Below are 20128 nucleotides of genomic sequence, written 5' to 3'. Positions count from 1 at the left end.
AAAAGGGCAGGTCCCGGAGCGGCAGCACCGGAGGGCCCTGGGCCACCCGAGGCTCCGGCTAACAGCACGGGCGGTCACGGGAGCAGGAACAGAGCTGCCCGAGACTGGCCCGGCCCCCGCGGCCACAGCGGAGCCAGAACAAGCATCTGGCTTTGGGGGCAGAGCCCGTCCCACCCCCGCCACTGTCCCCTTCCCCAGAAGCGGGCCCCAACACCCTGGTGCTGAGATCGGGGAGGTCTCGACAGACAAGAACAGGGTGCCTCGCGTCCACTCCTCTCTCCCGAGCGTGTGGAGTCACTTTTCAAAGAATCTGAAACTCCGGCACCTTCACCTTGTGTCCCGGGGCCGGCGGGGCGCTCAGCTTGCCGACGCCCTGGGGGAGGCCATCAGGGGAGGGGGAGCACGTTCAAGCCCGAGGGACCCACAGGGATGGGCCAGGCAGGCGGCCAGTGGCCCCCAAATCTGCCAGGGGGCAGCTCTGCGGGGCTGGAAGCACTGGGACGGGGGGGAGGCCAGCCCCGGCAGCCGGGTTAGGGACGGGGGCAGGAAGCAGATCCTCGCCTCTTGCCCGTTCCCCCCCACAACCCCCCCCCCGCTCCGAGCCCTCTGTCTCTCCAGCGCCCCACAGGCTCGCACGGCGTTTAACTAGGTGTTTCGGCTGCTGGGGCGTAATCAGGAGCAGACACGCCGCGTCCGACGGCAGCTGGGAATTATCCTGCGAACAGCCCCGCGCAAGTGCACGTTTCCCCGCCTAGACCCAGAAGAGAAGCCCCTCGGTCGCTAGGGTTTAGCAGAAGGAACCGGCTTGCGAGCTCCCTCCCGGTGACAGGGAAAAGCAAGCAGGAAGTTCCCCTGAAGGAGGACAGTGGGGGCCAGGCCTCCTGTCTGCCTTAAAGGGCCCACGCCGTGCCTACACAGGTGGCCAGCGTGTCGGCCGCTGCTGTCCCTGCCGTTGAATCTCTCGTGTCTTTTCTTGATGTTTGACTCCCGTGGCTGGAGGTGGGATGACCTCCAGGCTCTGTGTCAGCCCACTCGGGGTCCTCCCCTACCTCCCGTGCACGCCGTGAGTGTGTGTGTGCGTGTGTGTGTGTGTGTGCGAGCACGCATGCGTGTGAGATCAGGTAGGCAAGGGACAGCCGGGGACAAAGTCTTCAGAAAAGAGCCTGATCCATGTCCAGTCATCAGCCAGGTAGGCCAGTGGAAGTCAGGGCCTGGCCGTGGGCTAGGGTTGGCTCCGGGGCCAGCAGCCCAGCCCTGCGCACAGACCCCCCAGCACCGTGCGGGGTGGGAGGAGCGAGCACAGGAACTCCTGATGGGGGCCCAGAACCGGCCCAGAGGGGCTGCTCGCCCTGCCGAGAGGGGTTGGCCTGAGCATCTCTGCCCGTGCCAGACCCTGCCCCCACCTCCCTGTGCCAGCCTCTCCGGAAACAGGAGTGGGCCCGCCCCGGCGTTCTGTCTCCCGGGAACGGAAGTGAGAGAGTACACACATTGAAAATAATCTTAAAACACCTGGACTGTGTGAAGAGACGTCAGCACGCTGACATGTCGACAGGGCCCGTCTCCCCGCAGCGGCACAGATGCGCACAGCTCGGCGCCCGTTGGCTGGGAGAGCTGCTTCCGACAGGACGGCGGTGGGGGGGGGGGGTTTGCAGGGAGACCCTGGACTTGAGGATCTGCCCAGCTGGGCCCCAGGCGCCGACTCAGTGTACCGAGGGCCCGCCCCGAGCACCAGCCCCCCGCCCGCTGCATCGGCCCCTGGGGAGGGAGCCCTGACTCCGGGGAAAGCTGGCGCGGGGGCCACTGAGCTCGGTGTCTCAGCCCTTCGCACACTCTCAGTACGAACCCAAGGCTGAGACCCTCCTCTCAAGACCGTGGAGCGCACACAGCAGCGTTCCCCCCGCGATCCAGACTTGCGGCGAGGGTACGCACCCCACTCCAGGCCTCCCCGTACGCCCGTCCCCCGCCCCTTCCGGAGCCACACTGGGCAGAGCCACACTGGGCAGAGGGATGCAGGTCCGGAGCACGGCCGGCCGGCACCGGAGCCCACCCTGCAGGCCTGGGGCTGGGGGCAGTGCGCTCCCTGCTCCTGGGGAGCCCTGGGCTGTCGGAAGCGGCACTAAGGGGAGAAGCTGGCTCTACTTCCCGAGAACCGTTATTCTCCAGTTCATTGAAAAACACACGGATGCGATGTGGAGAGGGGCCCGGGGGACAGCGGGGTGTGAATGCATAGGTCTCGTTGTCCCTGCAGGGACTTTTGTTAGCTGGCTGGTGTTTCCGTCTGGAACTAGAGGAGCCACAACCATGAGCAGATGTGGTTTTGGGGTCCATCAGCCCAAGGGCAATGTCCCCGTGGCTTCTGGTCCTGGCATGTCCCACCGTCAGCGGCTTTACCAGCAATGCAGTGCATGAGGCACACCCCTGGCCTTCGGCTGCGGGGCCAGAGGGGCCGATGTTCTGAGAGTTCCCGCACACCAGCCGGCAGAGACCGGCTTCCCCGGACACACGAGCGATGGGGCCTCCTCGTGACCCCCGGGGGCTGGGGCTCAGGTCCGCAGCGCTGCCCTCGGCTGGCGTGCTCACACAGGGGTCCCCATGAGCTCCCTGCTCCCAGAGACGGCCTGAGCAGGGCCCAGCAGGACCATAGAGCCCGTCCCCACCAGGAGGCAAACAAGCAGGAGGCCCCCGCTGGCCGCTGGGGCGGACACGTAGAGGCAAATCACATGCATACTTGGGGATCTTGCAAAATCTCAACAAGCAGGCAGACCGCTGAGCTTTTACTCTCCGGGAGGGGAGAGACAGCATTTCCCTGACAGGTGGAGTGTTGGGCAACAGGTATAAAGCCGTTCCTGGAAACGCTGTTTGCTCACCCAGAACGCCGCTTTCCTCCCCGGGCGGGCATGGCCCCGGCCATCCTCACGGGTCCGGTGGCCGCCATGGGGGCCACAGGCAACGTCACCGATCCAGGGATATCAGAAGCCATTTCTGGAACACAGCAAAGAAGAGAGGGTTTATCAGTGCCGGGAGCAAGCAAGAAACTCGTCCAGTGGTCCCCAAAGCAGCAGGCGCAAGGAGAGCCCATGGCCCTGGGGCCACTCAGCCTGGGCTGGTTATGTGACTCAGGGGAGCCCTTCCCCCAGCGGGGCTCCACCCTCCTGCTTCGGAACAGGACCCCATCCCAGGCAGAAGCCCCACGCTCCGTGTCAGTGGTTAAGAAGAGCGCGGACTCGCAGCTTTCAGAAGGGACGCCAGGTGACCCGGCGGCGGGTAAGACTCCCCCGGCTCCAGGCAGCGTGGCCAGAGTCCGAGCAACCTTCCAGACGGAGCAAACCCACAGGAGTCGGGTGTCTGTCCCCTGTGGCCAGGACCGCGGTGAGCTGCCTTCACCCTGGGCCCTTGCCTGCACGTGGAAAGGCTGTTTCCCATCCTGAATCCTCAGAGCCGTGACCAAAGGGCCCCGTGCGGCCCCAGCACTCATGGCAAGGCCAGCGAGTGCCCACACAGACTCCACGACGGCCCGTCCGAGGGGCCCGGCCCTCCACAGCCGGGCCTCCCCAGGATACGGACTACTGCCGGGATAAGCAGGTGTGGGGTTAGAGTCTCGCCTTTCCTGGCCCCACGACCCTGGGGCACTACTTCTTACGAGCTAGAAGCTTCTGGAAGCTCGTTGAGGCCATGTCGAGCATGCCCAGTTTCGGCGAAGCCACACAGTTCAAGAACTTCCCTTCCTCCTTGCGGAGGGTTCTTCAACCCAGGCACCACTTTCCTCCAGATATTAAATAGCAAAATAAATATTCAAGAGTCCTCTCCGACGCTGCCTCCTGCTCTTGAGGGAAACTCCCCCAGGGCTCGCCTGCCCCAGCTCGGCTCTCACACAGCTCAGAAGGGACGCCACGGTCTACGAGAATGTATTTCAAGAAAACGGGTCAGGATAAATAAGGGAATCCGGGCCCTTGTCAGGGGGACGGGCAGTGCTCACACGGGGTGGGCCTCTGCCCTCTGCCTCCTTCCAGAAACCAGGGAGGCACCGGACAGCTGTCCCACGTAACATCCGAAGACATCGTGTTTAATAAACACATTCTAAGACCAACTCAAACTATTCCACTGAAAACTTTTGAAGGAGAATTCTCGAATACTGACAGACAACATCTTAATTTAGCCGCTCTACTCTGTTCACAAAAACTGGAGAGCTGTTACAGTTGCTGGGTTGGTTTTTTTTAACCTACTGCACACAACTGCGAAGTACTCAAGGGAGAAAAATCCATTTCTTAAAGGAATCCTCTCCCCTTGCAACAGTTTCAACTTAATCTGAAACAGATTAAGTCCACTGACACCTCCCCCCAAAGTGGAGGGCAGAGCAGCCACCAGCACGAACAGGAGTGAGGACAAAAGTCACCACTTCCCAAAATAAGCCACAGAGAACCTCAGTCCCTTACGACTCTCCGAGAAAAAGGTCCCCTGGTTCAGCAAAGTAGGAAAACCACACGCTTGTCCTTGGAGATTCCAACATCCTTTAAAAACGTACTGAGAAGTCCTGTATCAGGAAGTTGCGCTTAACTTTGATTAGACCGGTGTATCATAAAAGGGGGGAAAGGTGGGGGAGACAATGTGTAGTTTAGACAAAACGACAGTCATCCAATTTTACTTTAGGAAAGCAAAAATATTGCTTTTGTAATACAAGTTACAGAAAGTAAAGCGCCATGAAATCCAGCTACGAGACGAGGGCTTGGGAACACCTGCCGTCCAATCCCGTCCTCGGACAACTGCTCACGCGTGGTCAGGGCAGGGCGGGTCCGGTCTTCCCCGCACGTCGGCATCCTGTCTGCTCCCCGGGACCCTCCACGTGGGTCGGCCTCCGCTGCCCAGCAGAGGGGCCGGCTGTGTGAGGGAAGGCCCACGACCACCTGCTCCCAAAGACCCCACTGAGCACACCCCAGAGCCCCCCACGCCTGTGCGGGACAGGAGGGCAAGCTGACAGGACACCAGCAGGCTCTGCCGTGGGACACGGTGCCCTTCGTGGAGGCGACGTGGCAGGCGGGTGTGCTGAGACAGCCCGATTCTTCACCGGCAACGTGCAGCTGTCACCAAGCGCCCTCAAGCCGGGGCTGAGGCCTCCCATCACAGGGGAAAGGTGAGAGGCTCCCACCGGCCCAGGGGTGCGACGGCGGCAGCGGCGGCGGCGGTGGCCCAGCACCGGAGGCCAGTGCCAGGCGTCCAGGAAATCCTCTCCTCCCAAGACTCGGTGTTTCCTCCTCATCTGTCTGCACAACCCCCTTCGGTAAGGAAGAGAGAACTTTGGCGTATGTTCTGAAAACACTTGATGGCATTTTTGTCCAGTCCGCCACTTGCTCTTAAGGTGGAGAGTCTTCATTAGTGCGAGAGAAAGCTTTCGGAGGGAGAGGCTGAAGGAGAGGCGCGGGTCAGCTCCGGCCGCTGTAACACAACGGACTTCCGTTTTCTCACGGTCTGGGGACTGGGAAGTCCGAGGTCAAGGTGCCAGCCAGCTCACGTCCCGGCGGCCGCCCTCTCCCTGGCTTGCAGACAGCCACCTCCTCTTCGTGGCCTTGACGTCCTCCTCTCAGCAGGCCACCAAGCCCACGGCCCTCTCCTCACCGCCTCACTTCTCCTCAGTTACCAACTAAAAGCTCTTCCTTCAGATTCGGTCACACTAGGGGCTGGGGCCTCGACACGGGAATTTTGGGGACATAATTCAGTCCTCAGCAGAAGCAAAGGTCACTTGTCCCAAGCTCAGTTCATTCGGGAATCCTTCTTCTACCTACGAGGGCCGCGATGTCCCACGTTGTGTTTGAACGTGGCTCTGCCTCGAGCGTCTCGGTGTCTCCGCCGGTCGCCGTGGTCTGTGCTTGCTCTCGCCACACCGCCCTCCGGTACCAGCAGGGGACCTTCTCCCGCTGCCCTCACCGTCCAGTTCCCTCCTTTCTTCTTCCCGGTTGATTCTTCCATTTAGATTCCAGAACACTGGGGCGCCTGGGTGGCTCTGTCAGTTAAGCTTTTGACTCTCAGTTTGGGCTCAGGTCATGATCTCAGGGCCATGAGATCACACCCCAGCCCCACATCTGGCCCTGCACTCAGGGCTCAGCATGGGGTCGGCCCGAGATCCCCTCCCCCCTCCCTCCCCCGTCACTCCCCCCATCACAGCCGCAAAGGAGCCGCTTCTCTTCCCACCCTCGCCGTTCTGCGTGTCCCCCTTCCAAAAATGCACATGCCCGGCTGAAGGGGGTCTAGGGTCCCCATCCTGTGTCCTGCCATCCCACCGAATTCTAGCTTGTTCTAATCATTTTTTGGTTGATTCTTGTGAACTTTCTAAGTTCACAAAGCCTGTGGACTCCAAGGAAGGATGCTATGTTCCTTTCCAACAGAGAAATGTTTCGTTTCTTTTTCATGTCTTATTTCATTAGCCAGAACTTCAGAACAATGTTCAGTAATAATGGCCCAGACCTGGGTAACCCAAGACCCTGGGCTTTGCCGTCAAACATACCTGGTGTCAAATCACAACTCAACACTTCCCAACTATGACAGTGACCAGGCCACTCTGGTCAAAAAGTCACGATAACCCGAAGGGTCGTTCTAAAAATTAAGAATAGCGCATGTGCAGAGCCCAACACAGGGCCTGGGAGGAAAGAAATGCCGCTCATGAAACAATGATTAAAATGGTCATAATTATGGTGCTGGTGAGCAACCTTGCTTGGGCCTTGATTGAACGGGATGACCAGCTTGTTTAAGATAGAAATGCTTGTTTGAGATAAGGAAATCCGCTCCTATTCCTATTAAGGTTTATTTCAGGAATAAACCTTATTTATTTTGTCATTTTATGAAATGCCATTTTGGTCACTGAAATAGTGTTCTGGATTCCAATAAGCCAAGTGGAAGTTTCAATCAATGAGACTAAAATTCACTTTTCTAAAGGTTAAACCTCAGTGTCTTTCAGGAGCCACCCTCCGTGCATTCCCGTAAAAGACATTACGGAAACGTGTTTCTCTCCTCTGTAACCCATGCCCGAATCCCGTGGGATCAGCTGTCGGCCTTCCTTGGAAAAGTGGACACCTGCTCCCCAAATCTGGCAACTTTTCTACGTGACTTGACTAGAAGGGAGGATAACTCCTGGGATGTCCCCTCGGGAAAGGCAGATGGGGGAAGGTCTCCCATCAGGTCAGAGGTGAGGGTCTCCGAGGCAGGGCTTGAAGCCACCTTGTAAGCACACTGTAGATTTGCTCCAAGTTCACCCCAAAATGAAGGAAAGTGGAACCTAAGCGTTGCACCAGGCAGAGGGGAAATGAACCCAGATGCCCGCCGCCCTCCCCTGCCCCTGCGGGGCGCACGTGAGCTCTGCCTTTCCGAGGGTGGCGCTGGCAGCATGGACCCTGAGACCCAAGCACGTCCTAGCGTGGTGTGTGAGGCTACCTGCCTGGGACGGGACCGGAAGCCAAATGCAGGGACAGCGGCGTGTTACCGTGGCCCTTTCTGGGGTGGGAACCTGAGTGGGGTTTTATGTTCTCTTCAAAGCTCTTTCCGTTTTTGCATATAGGTTTTTTTTTTTTTTTGCAATGAACATGTGTTACTTTAATGTGAGTCTAATGATGTGTTAATTTAATGACCACGGCGAGAATAACAAACATCTTCCGAGGGTTTCTGGTAGAAAATATGGTGAAAAGCATAGACATCTGGAGAACGAGAAGCGGCGAACAAACAAGACAAAGAAAGGGGAAACCCTTTTCACCAACAGGACGGGCCGACAACAGAATGGATGGGCTTATGGATAATGATAAAAATCTTATATGCCAATAATTAAAATATTTTTGCATGAAGACGGCAAGGTTTATGTTGGGTGCCGACCACGTTCTGAGCTGTTCACATGTGTTGGTGCTCCCCCGTACAAGACAGGAGTAAACTCAGCCCATTTTAGAGATGAGGGATGTGAGCGGAGAGAGGCAGGAGCCACACAGCCGGTGAGGGGCCAAGCGGGCTCTCGTGCGCCCGGCCAGCCACCATAGGGCCCTCACCACACAGGGTGCCCGGACAGAGCCTGGGCAAGCAGCCCGCCCTCTGCCGGGGCGACAAGGGACGTCCTGAGGTCAGAAGCCCAGACAGAAAGTCATGTGATGTGCAGGAAACCTTCATGTTTTGGGGTCACTCCATCTAGCCCTGGGGTCGTGGGCAAGCGACTTATCCTCCCTATGCTGCAGAGTCCCCATCTGCGACATCAGGAACTCTGCTACGTTCTCGTACCCTTGTTTGGGGGATTGAGGAAGGTCACTGATGTGGGACGCCCGGCAGAAGTAATTTCCACTCTGCCCTTTTTTCCCCCAAGAGAAGGCTGTTAAAGCAGACGTTGTGTGCGCGTGTGCGTGCGTGTGTTTCCGGAACCCTTGAGCACATCACCTGTCTGTGCCTCCGCTACTAACTACAAAAGGGGCCTCCTAGCGGGAAGGACCTCAGGAAGTTGTTTGGAAGATGAAAGAGGCTCATATCCGTAGTGCCCCGGAGTGATGCTGGGCACAAAGTATCAGTTCATTTAAATGTGGCCTAAGTCAACACACGCGCACACACACACACACACACACACACACACACGCCGACACAACCTGCCGCCGTCGTCTTTACTGTAACGAACTAAGTTGCTTCTGTGATTTCCGTTTTACACGCTGGGCCACGAGCGGGGACGGCGCGGAGAGGCCTTCCCGAAGGCTCAGCGGCCCCGCTCACGACACGGCCCTGGGAGGCCGCGGCAAGAGGCCGTGAGGAGGGGGAGCACAGAGGAGACTGCTCCGGGCCATCCCTCGCACCACCACCCTGCACGGCATGGGGCCTCCAAACCCCCAGGGGCCCAGGCACCACGGCAGGGAGCAGGGAGGGGGGTCTGCAGACAGACCCTGAACGTGCCCGCTCCCGGCCTCCCCGACCTCTCCCCTGCCCGGGGCCCCACAGGGCTTCACACGCAGACGCACACGTGAGCCCCGTCCCAAGCCTGCCACGGACACAGCCCACGGAGCGCCTCCGCGAGCAGGTGCACCCGTGGGGCTCAGAAGCCCCAGGCCCCAGTTTTCTGGGGCAACCCCAGCAGCCGCAGGGGAGGGAGGCCCATGGTCCTCACCCTGACCTCCCCATGCCAGTGAGGGCTGACCACGCGGAAAAAGGAGAGTCGTCTCCCGCAGCATGGAGCCAAGAGCGCCTCCTACTGACAGAACGTTACGCAGCGACACTTAAATCGAGGTTGGAAACCGGTTTTCCATCGTACAAATGGAAGTCGGTCATGTGGAGAAGTTACCCGCTCCCCTTGTGTCTCACCCTGAGGCCTCCTGGCCTCCCACGCAGCCCTCCACAGTCAGACCTCTGACCCCGTCACCTGCTAGAGAGCTGCCCGTCACAGGGCCCCTCCCCTGCCAGACCCTCTCTGGGGGGGACCCCCCACCCGCCCACCTCCCTCCTCAGCTTGCAGGAGCACCGCTGCCCCCTCCCGCCCCCAGGCCCCACCTTCTCGGCCTCCTCTGGGCCCCCTCCACATCTCCCCACCTCTCTTCTCCCCAGGGCACCTCTTCTCATTCAGGAGCGTGGCCACGATCCCACACACAGCTGTCAGATCCTGCTGTTACCCCCCAAAGATCTCTCCATCTCTGGGGTCTGCTGCTGGCCCCCGCTCAGGACCTCCTCCCTAGGCCTCCCCACATCTACTCTCCCTCATCCATCCTCGTGGAAGCCAGATCTGCCGAGGCCAGCCTTTGCTTCTATCCTCCAGCGGCTTCTCTGTGCTCCTGGAACACACGTGGAGCTCCCTGCCACGATCAGCCCATCCCCACGTGGCCAGGCTGCCGTCCACCCCTCCAGCACACCTCCTGAGATCCGGCTACACTGCTCCGTCAGCTTCTTGAACACACCACATTCCCACCCACCTCAGGGCCTTTGCACCTGCTATACCCCAGGGGAGGAAAGCTCTCCTTCCTTCTTCACTGAGCTAACTCCCAACAGTCATTCAGTTCAGCTCCAATATTACTTTCCCGGGGAAGCCTGTCCCCGGCCAGTCCCTTCCCCACCCAGTCGAGGTCTGGTGCCCCGTGGTTTACCCTTACCATCCCTGTACTTCTCCTGTGACGCCAGGGAGGTCGCAGCCGTCCAGGTAGAAGATGGCAGGGCCAGAGCGACGGAATTGCAAAGAGGGCATCCAGGAGGAAAGAGATGATGTCAATGCCTCAAAATACTCCCTATGTCACCGTCAGCTCCCAGAAAGGGAAGATTCGAAAGAGCCGGATCACCTGATCCTCCTACACCGAGACCAGATGGGGCAAAAAATTTCCGGAGGAGGAAGAACAATATGTTGGGTCGGCGGCGGGTTTACGTCCGCCTTGCCGCACGCCTGCCCCGCGGGGACTCTGCGGCCAGGGCCAGGCACGCGCCTTCACACCTCCCTCCATCCGTCGACTCGGAGGGTCGTGCGCCAACGCGGGGCTGGTCCGAGCTCCAGCTTCCCCGTGCGTGACTCTGTTTCTCCACCTGTTCTCCCGCTAACAACCAGGGTTCACCGGGACCTCCCCTCCTCCTGCAGAAGCATCTGTAAGAGACGGGACCCTGTTTCCGTTACAAACGGCCTTTGAAAGCTCTGAGCCGGCAGCTGTGGCAGAAGCCAGGTACTCGAGAGGAAAAGAGCCCCCAGCCCACCCCGCCCGCGGCGGAGACACACAGTCGGGCAACTTCCTGGCGAGAGCCGCGCGCTGGGCTGAGCGACTGGCGTTGTGGGAATGACCGGGAGGATCCGAGAAGGCTTCCTAGAGGAGCCACGGTTGTGCCTTCCTGGCAACGAAAACGCCCTGGGAGCCATGAAACAGGACGTAAAAGGTGCCTTTTCCTAAATGGATTCCTTTAATTGCTGCGGATTTTCTGGGCAGACCCACCCAGTCCCGCCCTCCAGGGGCGTGCTCCCCAGTTCATGCCCAGTCCCTGGACCTTGCTCCGACTCCCATGAGACCTAGAATTACTCCCCGGCCTCACACGCAGCCCTTAGCTACAGACCTCGGCGCGGGGTCCCAGGTTACAGCCAACAGCAAATGCACAAGCAGTGAGAACACCTCTCTCCTCGGCAGTCTGCCTGCAAACGCACACGGCCCCCTGCCCCCCGGGGAAGCACGGTTCCCCGTGACACACACGGGCAAAAGGACCACCCGCCCCATGCGAAATTGGTGAGGTCTCCGGCTCATTTTAACATCAGCGCAAGCCGAGGGTTTGAAAGCTTCGCCATGACACAGAATACAGAGCTGGCTGACGGTGTAGCATCCCTCCCCAGACCATCTCACATTTCAGATGCAGACATATTGTGCAGGATTCCTCCGACACAGCACAGGCGGCGAAAACACGGGGAAAGGGGAACGGGAGAGCATTCCAGATACAAGGAACATGAGGGAGTGACAGACATGCCGTCCCCCTATCACTGCAGGGGCATCTCAGGACGAAAAACACCCCTCGATCTTCACATTGGGAAAAAAAATCAATCACATGCAAACTTTCACAGGACAACAACATGATGTTTTCATGATAATTTCACCAGATGAAAGGCCAGAAGGGTCTCTCCGCGGGTGGGGGCGAGGGGGCGGCTCAGCGGGGAAAACCCTCCCCCCAACAGCCGTCTCTCCCAGAACCGTTCTTCCCCCAGAAAGCACAGCACACGTTACAGCCCTACCTTTTCCGAGGATTAAACAAAGATCTCTCTTCCTTGTGACCAGCACCTTCTTGGGAGAATGTGTTATCCGTGCAGAAGAAATGTTAGGGACCTCTGGGAGGAAATGAGCTGCATTTGTATTCTGCTCAGAAAATGTCATCACAGATCTGTTTACCTTAACTGTGGACCATGATTCAGCCGTGACAACTGTCTTGCATACTGATCAATTTATTTGCAGCAAAATTTCTAACATTAACTGCTTAGGTTCTGAAAAACCGGAGACTTGGATTTCTTGTGCAACCACCATATACGTTTCAATTGTCTACATTATTATTAACACATCTGGGGGGGGGGGTGGATTAGAAGGGATTCGTCCTGAAAGGAGAGCCAGGGAGGCTCCCTTCTGCTTCGGAAAGGAAGGCGGGGCACACGATTCCCCAAGGCCCTCCGTGGGGTGGGATTTTTATAGCACGATGTACAGAAAGATCATGAGCCTGAGAGCCGGGTGACTGAACCTGGGTCCTTGCTACATTTCAACCAGCCCATGTCGTCTGCGAGGCAGCCCCGTCCAACAGGCAGGCCCTGGGTCTCTGCAGCAGGGAGGAGGCGGCAGATATGGAACGAGGCCAGGCCCTGCCTCTACCCGCTGGTGCCTCCAGCCTGGACACCGGGCATCCGGCCGTGTCTGAGCTGCTCCCAGCCGGCAGGCAGGTTTTAGCATTTAACAACCGGAACCAGTTCCAAGGCAGCCCCCGCCTCAGCTAAGGGGGCTGCGGAGGCACAGCCCTGCCGCCCGGGCTGCCCCAGGCGTGCGTCGCGCCCTCTGGAACGTGGGCGCCGCGCCAGAGCCCGCTCGGGGGTCCACGCCCGCGCCGCCACTAGAGTCCCCGGCCACCCTGCCGCCTGAAGTCCCAGCGCCCCTGCCCTGACGGTGGAAAACACAGACTCAGCAAGAAGACAGGGAGGTGGTCGTTCCAGGAGAAAGAGAGGAAGGAGGTCACTGTGGGGATCACAACTCCGGAGCAGGACGACGAGCGCAAACGCCACCCCCGCCCCCCCGTGTGATGGTCCCCCACCCCCACCTGTCTCGGGCTGGAGTCTACTCTGATGGCCAGAGGCCATCCCAGGAAAGGGGGTCTCTGCAGCCACGCGAAGACGGGCCGGAGCACCCGCGGGGAAGGGTCGGGTCTGTCAGTGGATGGGCTGCCCCGAAGGAGGGCTTTCTGGCGGCCCTGGCTGAGACCCTGTGGTGACACACGAGGCCTGAGTCATCAGGACCGGAGAGTGGCACAGCAGGGCTGACGCCCCAGCAGAAAGGGCCGGGCCCGGGCCAGCGGTGGGAGTCTACAGGGGGCTCTGACTCGCAGACTGGAAAGCACCAGAAAGGCCGGGGGCTGGCGAAGAGTCCAGACGCGGGGTGGAGGAAAGCCTGCAGACCAGACCACGCTCAGCTTCTGCAGGAGCCTGAGGCAGGAGCGACGACAGCGAAAGGGACAAGGGCCACTCGTGACCCCCGCAGGGCCTCCGTGTGGCGGCTGGGGCCGCGAGGGGCGAGGCGTCGGCCGTGCACATACAGTGGGGAGTCGGGCAGAAACCAAATCCACTAAAATGTCCGGCGTAAAGCGAGGAGCTGACGCAGGACGGAACGGCCACCCCGAGAAGAACCACTCCGCTGTTGACCGTCACAACGGCCAGGACTAACGCTGCAGGAAAACGCTCACGGCGCAAAATCTCGCACGCGAACAGCGGTCTGCCGGGGTCCACCGGAGCTCGCCTCCCGCCGCGCTCCTGCCTCCAACCTTCTCTCCGGCCCGGCCTCCTGCACCAGCGCCTGGGCCTTGGAAAGGACAGCCTGTGGAATCCCCCCGAAGGACGGTCTCCAGCACCCCTGCCCTGGTGTGCAAGCCGGGACCACTGACCACACCGGTCACTGTCACGCCTGCGCCCGCAGTCACCACCCTCAGTGCTCCGAACAAGGCGCGCCGCGTGCGCTCACCCTGCAAGCCCGAACGCTCACTTCCGACCGTCGGTGTGCCCCAGACGAACTAACCCGCAGACGGCGTGCGTGGGACCCGTCCCCACTCCCCCAACCGGGTGGTTGGTTTACAGATGCGCTGCTACGGGAGTGAAACGCATGGTCATCCGTGGCCGAACGGTGAAAGCGCTAAATTACATGTACAAAACCAATTATTAAGAACTTTCAAATACTTAAATGCAAAAGGACATGTGGAAACAGCAGAAATACTGAGGGAATGCATTCACTTGCTACCTGTCGATGACCGTACCACCCTCCCAGAACCAACAGGTGCACCGAACCAGAAACAGAGATACAAAGCAGAAGGAGAGGGATTATCACGGTGTGTTGTAACGAGCACGTGTCCCTGTGGAATTGTTTGCTGTTCTGGCCTTCGTGATCATAAACGACTATTACCATTAAAACAGTTTTTTAAATTTCTGTTTAGGTCGCGCCCTTTCAAGAAAAAGTTCTCCCTGGAAGGTTTCGTGTCTTTGTAAGGAGGACCTGACAACCAACTTTTCAACTTTGCTACCCCAAGAGTACACCCGGGGAGCCTTCGGAACCAGGCACCCCAAGTCAATCTACAGGAACCCATCATCCATCTGAACACAACAAAGAAAACAAAGCGACTAAGGAAAGGGAGGGAACGGAGACATGAGGGAAACAGAAAACCGCCAACGCAGAGTCCCGCCACCAGACTCCGCTGCGAACAGACATAGCTTTGGTCCGGCGGACGGGACGCCGCGCGGGGAGCACGGGGCAGCCTGGCCGTGGACGGATGTAAGAGGGCAGGGGTGGGGATGGGTGGTAGAGGGCAAGGGAGAGGAAGGCAAGGGCAGAGCAGAGGAAGGATGAGAGAGGGAAGGGGCAGGGAGGGGAGGGCAGGGAAAGGATGGGAAGGGACAGAAGAGGGATGGGAGAGGGCAGGGGAGGGGATGGGAGGACAGGGGAAGCAGGGGAGGGGTGGGGGAGGGCAGGGCAGGGTCTCAGCCCCAGAGGAGGTGTCCCCCGCAGGCTCCTGAGCACCCACAGTAAGGCAGTGGCTCTCAGCCATGACCATGTTATGATTCCCTGACTAGAGCGGGAGTAGCATGAGCTCCTCAGGGCAGTTCGGGATGGGGAGGGGAGGCCACACAAGAGGAAAGGGGACAAACACGACGTGAGAAACGACGGTGATGCCTCAGCAGACACAGGGAATCAGTTCCTCGAGGCGGGGGCATGCCGCCAGCTCACAGGCGGGGACAAAGGGTCACAGTGGCCACGGGAACACGCGTGTCCCTCCAGGGAGCGACCCTGTGCCTTTCCTCAGCTCCTTGGTGCCAGGAGTGACAGGGACGGGAGGTTCTGTCCTCTCCACAGAGAGGGGCCGGCTGACGACCCGGCAGCTTTCCCCTGGTCTCTACCCGTGCGTGTCCGTGGTAACCGCCATCCTCTGGGAACCAGGTACGGGGCCAGACCCTCACACACGGAGAGGAAACACAGAGCGCACCGCGATCAAGAAGTCCTGCCAGGGCAGACCGGGGCCGCAGCGGGCACAGAGGACCCCGTGTGCCGGGGGTCCTGCTCAGCTGTGTCACCAGGAACCAGCAAAGTCGGTCAGACTTGTCTCCCAGACATTGTGGCCTCATCACCGGTTGCCCAGACAGGGGAAGCTCGGGAGGGGCGCGGCTCAAACTGTAAACGAGACAGCAGGTTCCTCGCAGGACGCCGGCCAGCCACGACGAAGGGGGCCATGTCTCTGGGGCCAGGACCCGCCCAAACCATGAGCCAGGACACTCCGTGGTTAATAATCTGGGGGGATTCAGGTGACCCGGGAAAACCATGCCTACTCAGACTCCCCACACCGCCCAGCCACCCAGACCTGCCACCGCGTCCACTCAAACCCTAGGGAGACGGCACCTTGCCACGAACATGGGGACGCATGGGGTCAAACCATACCACATGCTTACAGGCCGGCTCTCGCCGAGTCAGTGCTCCCCGAGGGCAGGGTGCCACGAGTATTCACACATCCTTCAAGGACAGCCACGTTTCCCTGGTTGCCATGTGGGAGGTCAGCGGGGTCCCCTGGAGCAGTGCTCAGATCGCCAGCTCTGGCTCGAGCATGTCGCCCTCCTGTACAGACGGCACCTGTGCAGCCCCCCAAACTCCATGTCCGCAGTCCGACCCCCCATGGACCGGGAGCCCTCGTGGGGATTACGGCCCTTTTGTCCAGACGCAGGAGGGTTTGCTTCCCTTCCCTCTGCCCTCTGCCAGGGGAAGCCACAGCCACAAGACGTCCACCCGCAAACCCCCGCCAGACACGCCGACGGCGGGCACCTTGATCCTGGACCTCCCAGCCTGCGGGACCCTCAGAAACAAGCGCCTGCCGGCTGGGCCCCTGGTCCGCGGCGTTCCTGTTGCTGGAGCTGGACCAAACCAGGACGCCACCAGCGCCAGAGGCGGCAAGAAACGGAGCGCCCGCAGGGAAGGAGGCAGGACAGCACCCCGGGCCGGTGCGGCCCGGCTGGACGAGGCATCGGTCCCAGACTCGCAGCCCACGCAGCGTGGCAGGCGAACGGGAGGACAAAGCTCTAATCGGCAGGCCCTGGGCAGGGCCAGGGCAGACAGATGGGTACCGCCAGGGGAGTTTCTGGGCGGTTGGGTCAAGGTCAGATGTTCACGGCCGCACACGTGCCAGGCCGCAGGGCTGGGTATGTGGGGCACCCTATACCTGGTTTTTACAGGAATGAATGAATAAGTGAATGAATGAATTTTACTCTAAGGCTGGGTGCTGCCTGGAAAGGCACACACACAGCGGATTCTCAATTATTCAGGTAAAAAATCAATGCCGAGTCACCAAGGGCCATTTCAGAACAGTCTCTGAGCGCACGAGACCCCCACCTCTGCCAGTAATGGCCCCAGAGAGAGTATCATCCGTGTGGACGGAGAGGGGAGCCCAGGCCCCTGAGACGGGGCTGTGAGAAGGGCTGTGGGGTCCCAGGTGTGCACGGAGGGCGACTGCTGTGTGGCCGGCAGGAAGGGAGACAAGGAGCCGCCCAGCCTCCACGCAGCAGCGCTGAGCTCGGGAGCCGCGGAAGCAGAAACGGGCCCACGGGCAGCTCTTCCCGGAGGGCGTTACGGTGGCCGGAAGGCCGGAGCCCAAGGAGGCTGGAAGAGCGAAACCCAAAACGAAAGGAGCCAATGTCCCGGGTCGCCAGGCTCTCTAACCCGCAGAAGGAGAGAACCGCAGGCGAGAGCGGGGGCCGGGAGGCAGGAGGACGGGGTGCGCCAGACCAGCAGCCCGCAGGGAAACGCAGGGTGGAGGCTGGCCGAGGGCCGGGGCTGTGTGTGGCCGGGCGGCACTGGAGACCCACTGTGTGTGAGGACACCTGGGGACTGGGGGCTCCCCGGGAACCGGGCCTCAGCGAGGGTGAGACGTCCAGCTGTCCAGATGAGCCTGGACAGGAACCCAGACCCGGGGGTCCCGGGGGCTCACCCCGCAGGGAGCGGTGCAGCGGCTGCCCCCAGGGCCGGGCCTTGGGAAGAACACAGGAGGAGGGGTCTTGGACTGCCCCACCTTCCACCTGACCCCCCACCCCTCCCCCACACACACCTTGCACTCAAGACTCACAGAAAACCCATGAAACGCCTTCCCGAAGCTGAGACGTTTTACCTTCCTTCACCCCGGCTCCTGGCCTCACCTGCTAACTCTAGCCTACTCCTGCCGTCTCCTCCTCTCCATCCCGGATCCCACCCGTGTCCCTACAGGCCCCTGCCCCCTGCTACTCTCCCTGCCCTGCCCTCCCCGCCTCAGGTTTTCCCCAGATCCTTCCCTCCATCCCTCCCTTCTGCTTCCCCGAGCCCCCCAATCCGAGCTGCCCTGGAGTCTCTGATGCCCACGAATGCTCAGACTCTCCTGGACACAGAAGCACCCAGGAACAGACACACCCTCAGCCCAGCTCTCTCTGAGGCCTCCCCGCCCTGGGTCTGCCCCTCTCGACTCAGCCTCAGGCTCTGGCAGTGCAGGTGCACACACACGGCCGCCCACAGCACACCAGTGCCGGTGCAGTAAGGGGCGCCCGGAAGGGCAGCTTTGTTCCTCGGCCTCGCACAGATGCCCAGTTACGGAGCCCCCGGGGGAGGGGGGACCCGGAGAACCCTAACAAAACCAGATGACCCACCCTGGTCCTGAAATGCAATTCTTTCTGTAAAAATGCCTTCCTTGAATAGGGGGAAAAAATAAACGTGAACACACCCCATTTGCACAACAAACCGATTAAGGAAATCACATATCTTTCCACAGATACAACGTCCTCTCGGAAACCATCTATGAAACAAAGCGGTTTTCTTGCTGAATGTGTGCCTTGATGAATGTATTCGTGCGTCATCTGATAAAGAGATTTTTACGTTCAATTTTAAACAGTGAATTACTCTCTAACTGTGAAATATACAGAATAGTAAAAATGCACGGAAGGCTCTGGAATCTCTTTTCTGTTCTTGTGCTCTTCGGCGCTACAGACCAACTGGGCTTTGTCCTCAGTGGCCCGACCTCTGCCTGCGGCCCAGTTCTCCAAGAAGGCAGTGGGTGGGCTCCCGGAGGACAGACTGCTGGGGCTCCCCGCGCCCCTGGGAAGCCCGGGCTGCAGAGGCCCTCAGGGCCCATGAGACTCGCCCTCTGGCTGCAGAAGACCAGGGCTCCCGGAGCTCACGGGATGGTCATTCAGTGTCCAGAGGCTCTGGCCCCAGCAGCGGGTCCCCTCGGCCCGGAGCATCTGTGCGGGGGCCAGTGTGCTTCCTGCGAGGGTCAGGGAGTGGCTGTCTCAGGCTTCGGAGGCCACAGGATCTCCGTGGCCACTACTCACTCACGTGGTTCTTGTCCACCAGCAACCACAGATGCCGTGTGCACGAGCGTGCCCGGCTGGGCACCAGTTGACGAACATCAGAATTAGAATGTCATGTAATTTCCACATCACGAGAGACCGTTCCCGTATGCCCCCCCAACACGGATCACTTAAGAATGTGAAACTATTTCCCAGTTTGCGGGGCACAGAAAAAAAGGAGCGGGCCAGATGCGGCCGATCGGGCCTAATTTGCCAACCTCCGGCCTCCGCCAAGGAGCCCAGGCATCTGGCCCCGGAAGCAGCCCGGGGGCTGAGCTCACACAGCCGGCCGACCGCAGGCGCACAGCTATTTCATCCCAGCCCGCGCCCTGCAGCAGCTGAGCTGTGGAGAACCCACCCTGCACGTTCACCCCTGAGAAAGAACCATTCTTGGAGGCCGGGCTCCCAGGAGAGCACGGCCGGGCTCTGCACCGAGCCAGACCCTTCCCCGGGTTGCGGTCCGTCCCACGGGCCATCTGAAGAGGCTGCCGTGCCAGACAAGTCGGAGGCAGAGGCCCGGGGATGCACTGTCGTCCTCGAAAGCTGTCCCGAGAGGGAACACACCCAGTGACCTCCCAGGAGAGGAAGGGCTTACCCTGGACAGCTCTGCCATGGACTGGACAGTCCGGCTGGACCAGACACATGACACACGGTCGATGCTTGCAGTCTCCCGCGGGGCTCCCTCAGACTGGGAGTCCGGAAGAGAGGGGGTAGCCAGGCCTGGGGGTGGCGGGCAGGTACCAGGAGAGGCTAGCTGGGCCTGGGGAGCGGGAAAGCCACAGGACCAATCCCGCTCACATTAGCGCATGCCTGGGAAGGCTGTGTATGGTGGTGCCATCGAGACAGAAGGCCTGGGGGGGGGGGCGGTGTCCCTGGGACAGTGGTTTTAGTCTTGGGGAACAGCCCCGAAGTGCTAAGAGAAGGACAGACCCTAATGATGGCTTGGGGGTGGGGGAAGGAAGAGGCACCTGTGGCCACCTTTTCAGGGTGATGTCTTGTGGGTGTGACCATAAGAGCGGAGGGACCAGGAGAGGCAGGAGGAGCTGTGGGGGCACAGGGGCCTCTGCTTCCTACCCAGAGGGCTGGTCAGGACCCCGGAGGTGAGGAGAAAGGGCGGGCAGAGGCTGCTCATGAATGTCGGACCACGGCCACCCCAGTGGGTTCTGATGCCCGCACCGGTCGAGCTCATTTCCCCTGCTCTCTACCCAGAAAGCCGAGACCGCGGGTCCTGTGCTCCGAGAGGCGGTATCTCCCAGTGACACTCACCGTATGAAAGCAAACCCTCCGTCTGTCCAGTCCACTTCCCGGCGTAAAGATGGTGACAGATCAATCCCGAGGGTTCAGGTCATTCCTTGCGGAAACATTACTGCTGGGCGGCTCCAGAGACCGGCGCGGCCACGGGGAGGGGACACGGAGAGAAAGCTGGGCTTGTCTGTAAAGGGACGTTGGCTTGTGATCAACAGTAGCTCTTGCTTCCCTCAGGGTCCTCTTCCAGAAGAGAACAGAGCACAGAGCTCCCTCCTATCAAACCGAAAATGTCTGCCGTGTGCACATGTGTCTGGGGTGGGACACGGAGCCCAGGGGCAGGCT

The 20128-nt window shown here is 60.2% G+C and overlaps 1 protein-coding gene across 1 annotated transcript in view; it reads right to left on the bottom strand.

Annotated features, from left to right (window-relative positions):
* ARNT2 (aryl hydrocarbon receptor nuclear translocator 2) overlaps positions 1-20128 on the bottom strand; it is a gene marked incomplete at its 3' end in the record, with an annotated part of 141015 nt that overhangs the window by 101698 nt on the left and 19189 nt on the right. Inside the window, exon 2 of the mRNA XM_080808935.1 lies at positions 2868-2982. Within this exon, the coding sequence (XP_080665061.1) occupies positions 2868-2982 (115 nt within the window). The remainder of the gene's footprint in view (positions 1-2867; positions 2983-20128) is intronic.

The sequence above is a fragment of the Martes martes genome (assembly GCF_963455335.1).
Source record: "Martes martes genome assembly, chromosome: 7".
NCBI lineage: Eukaryota > Metazoa > Chordata > Mammalia > Carnivora > Mustelidae > Martes > Martes martes.
This window is presented reverse-complemented; position numbering and strand designations above follow the sequence as displayed.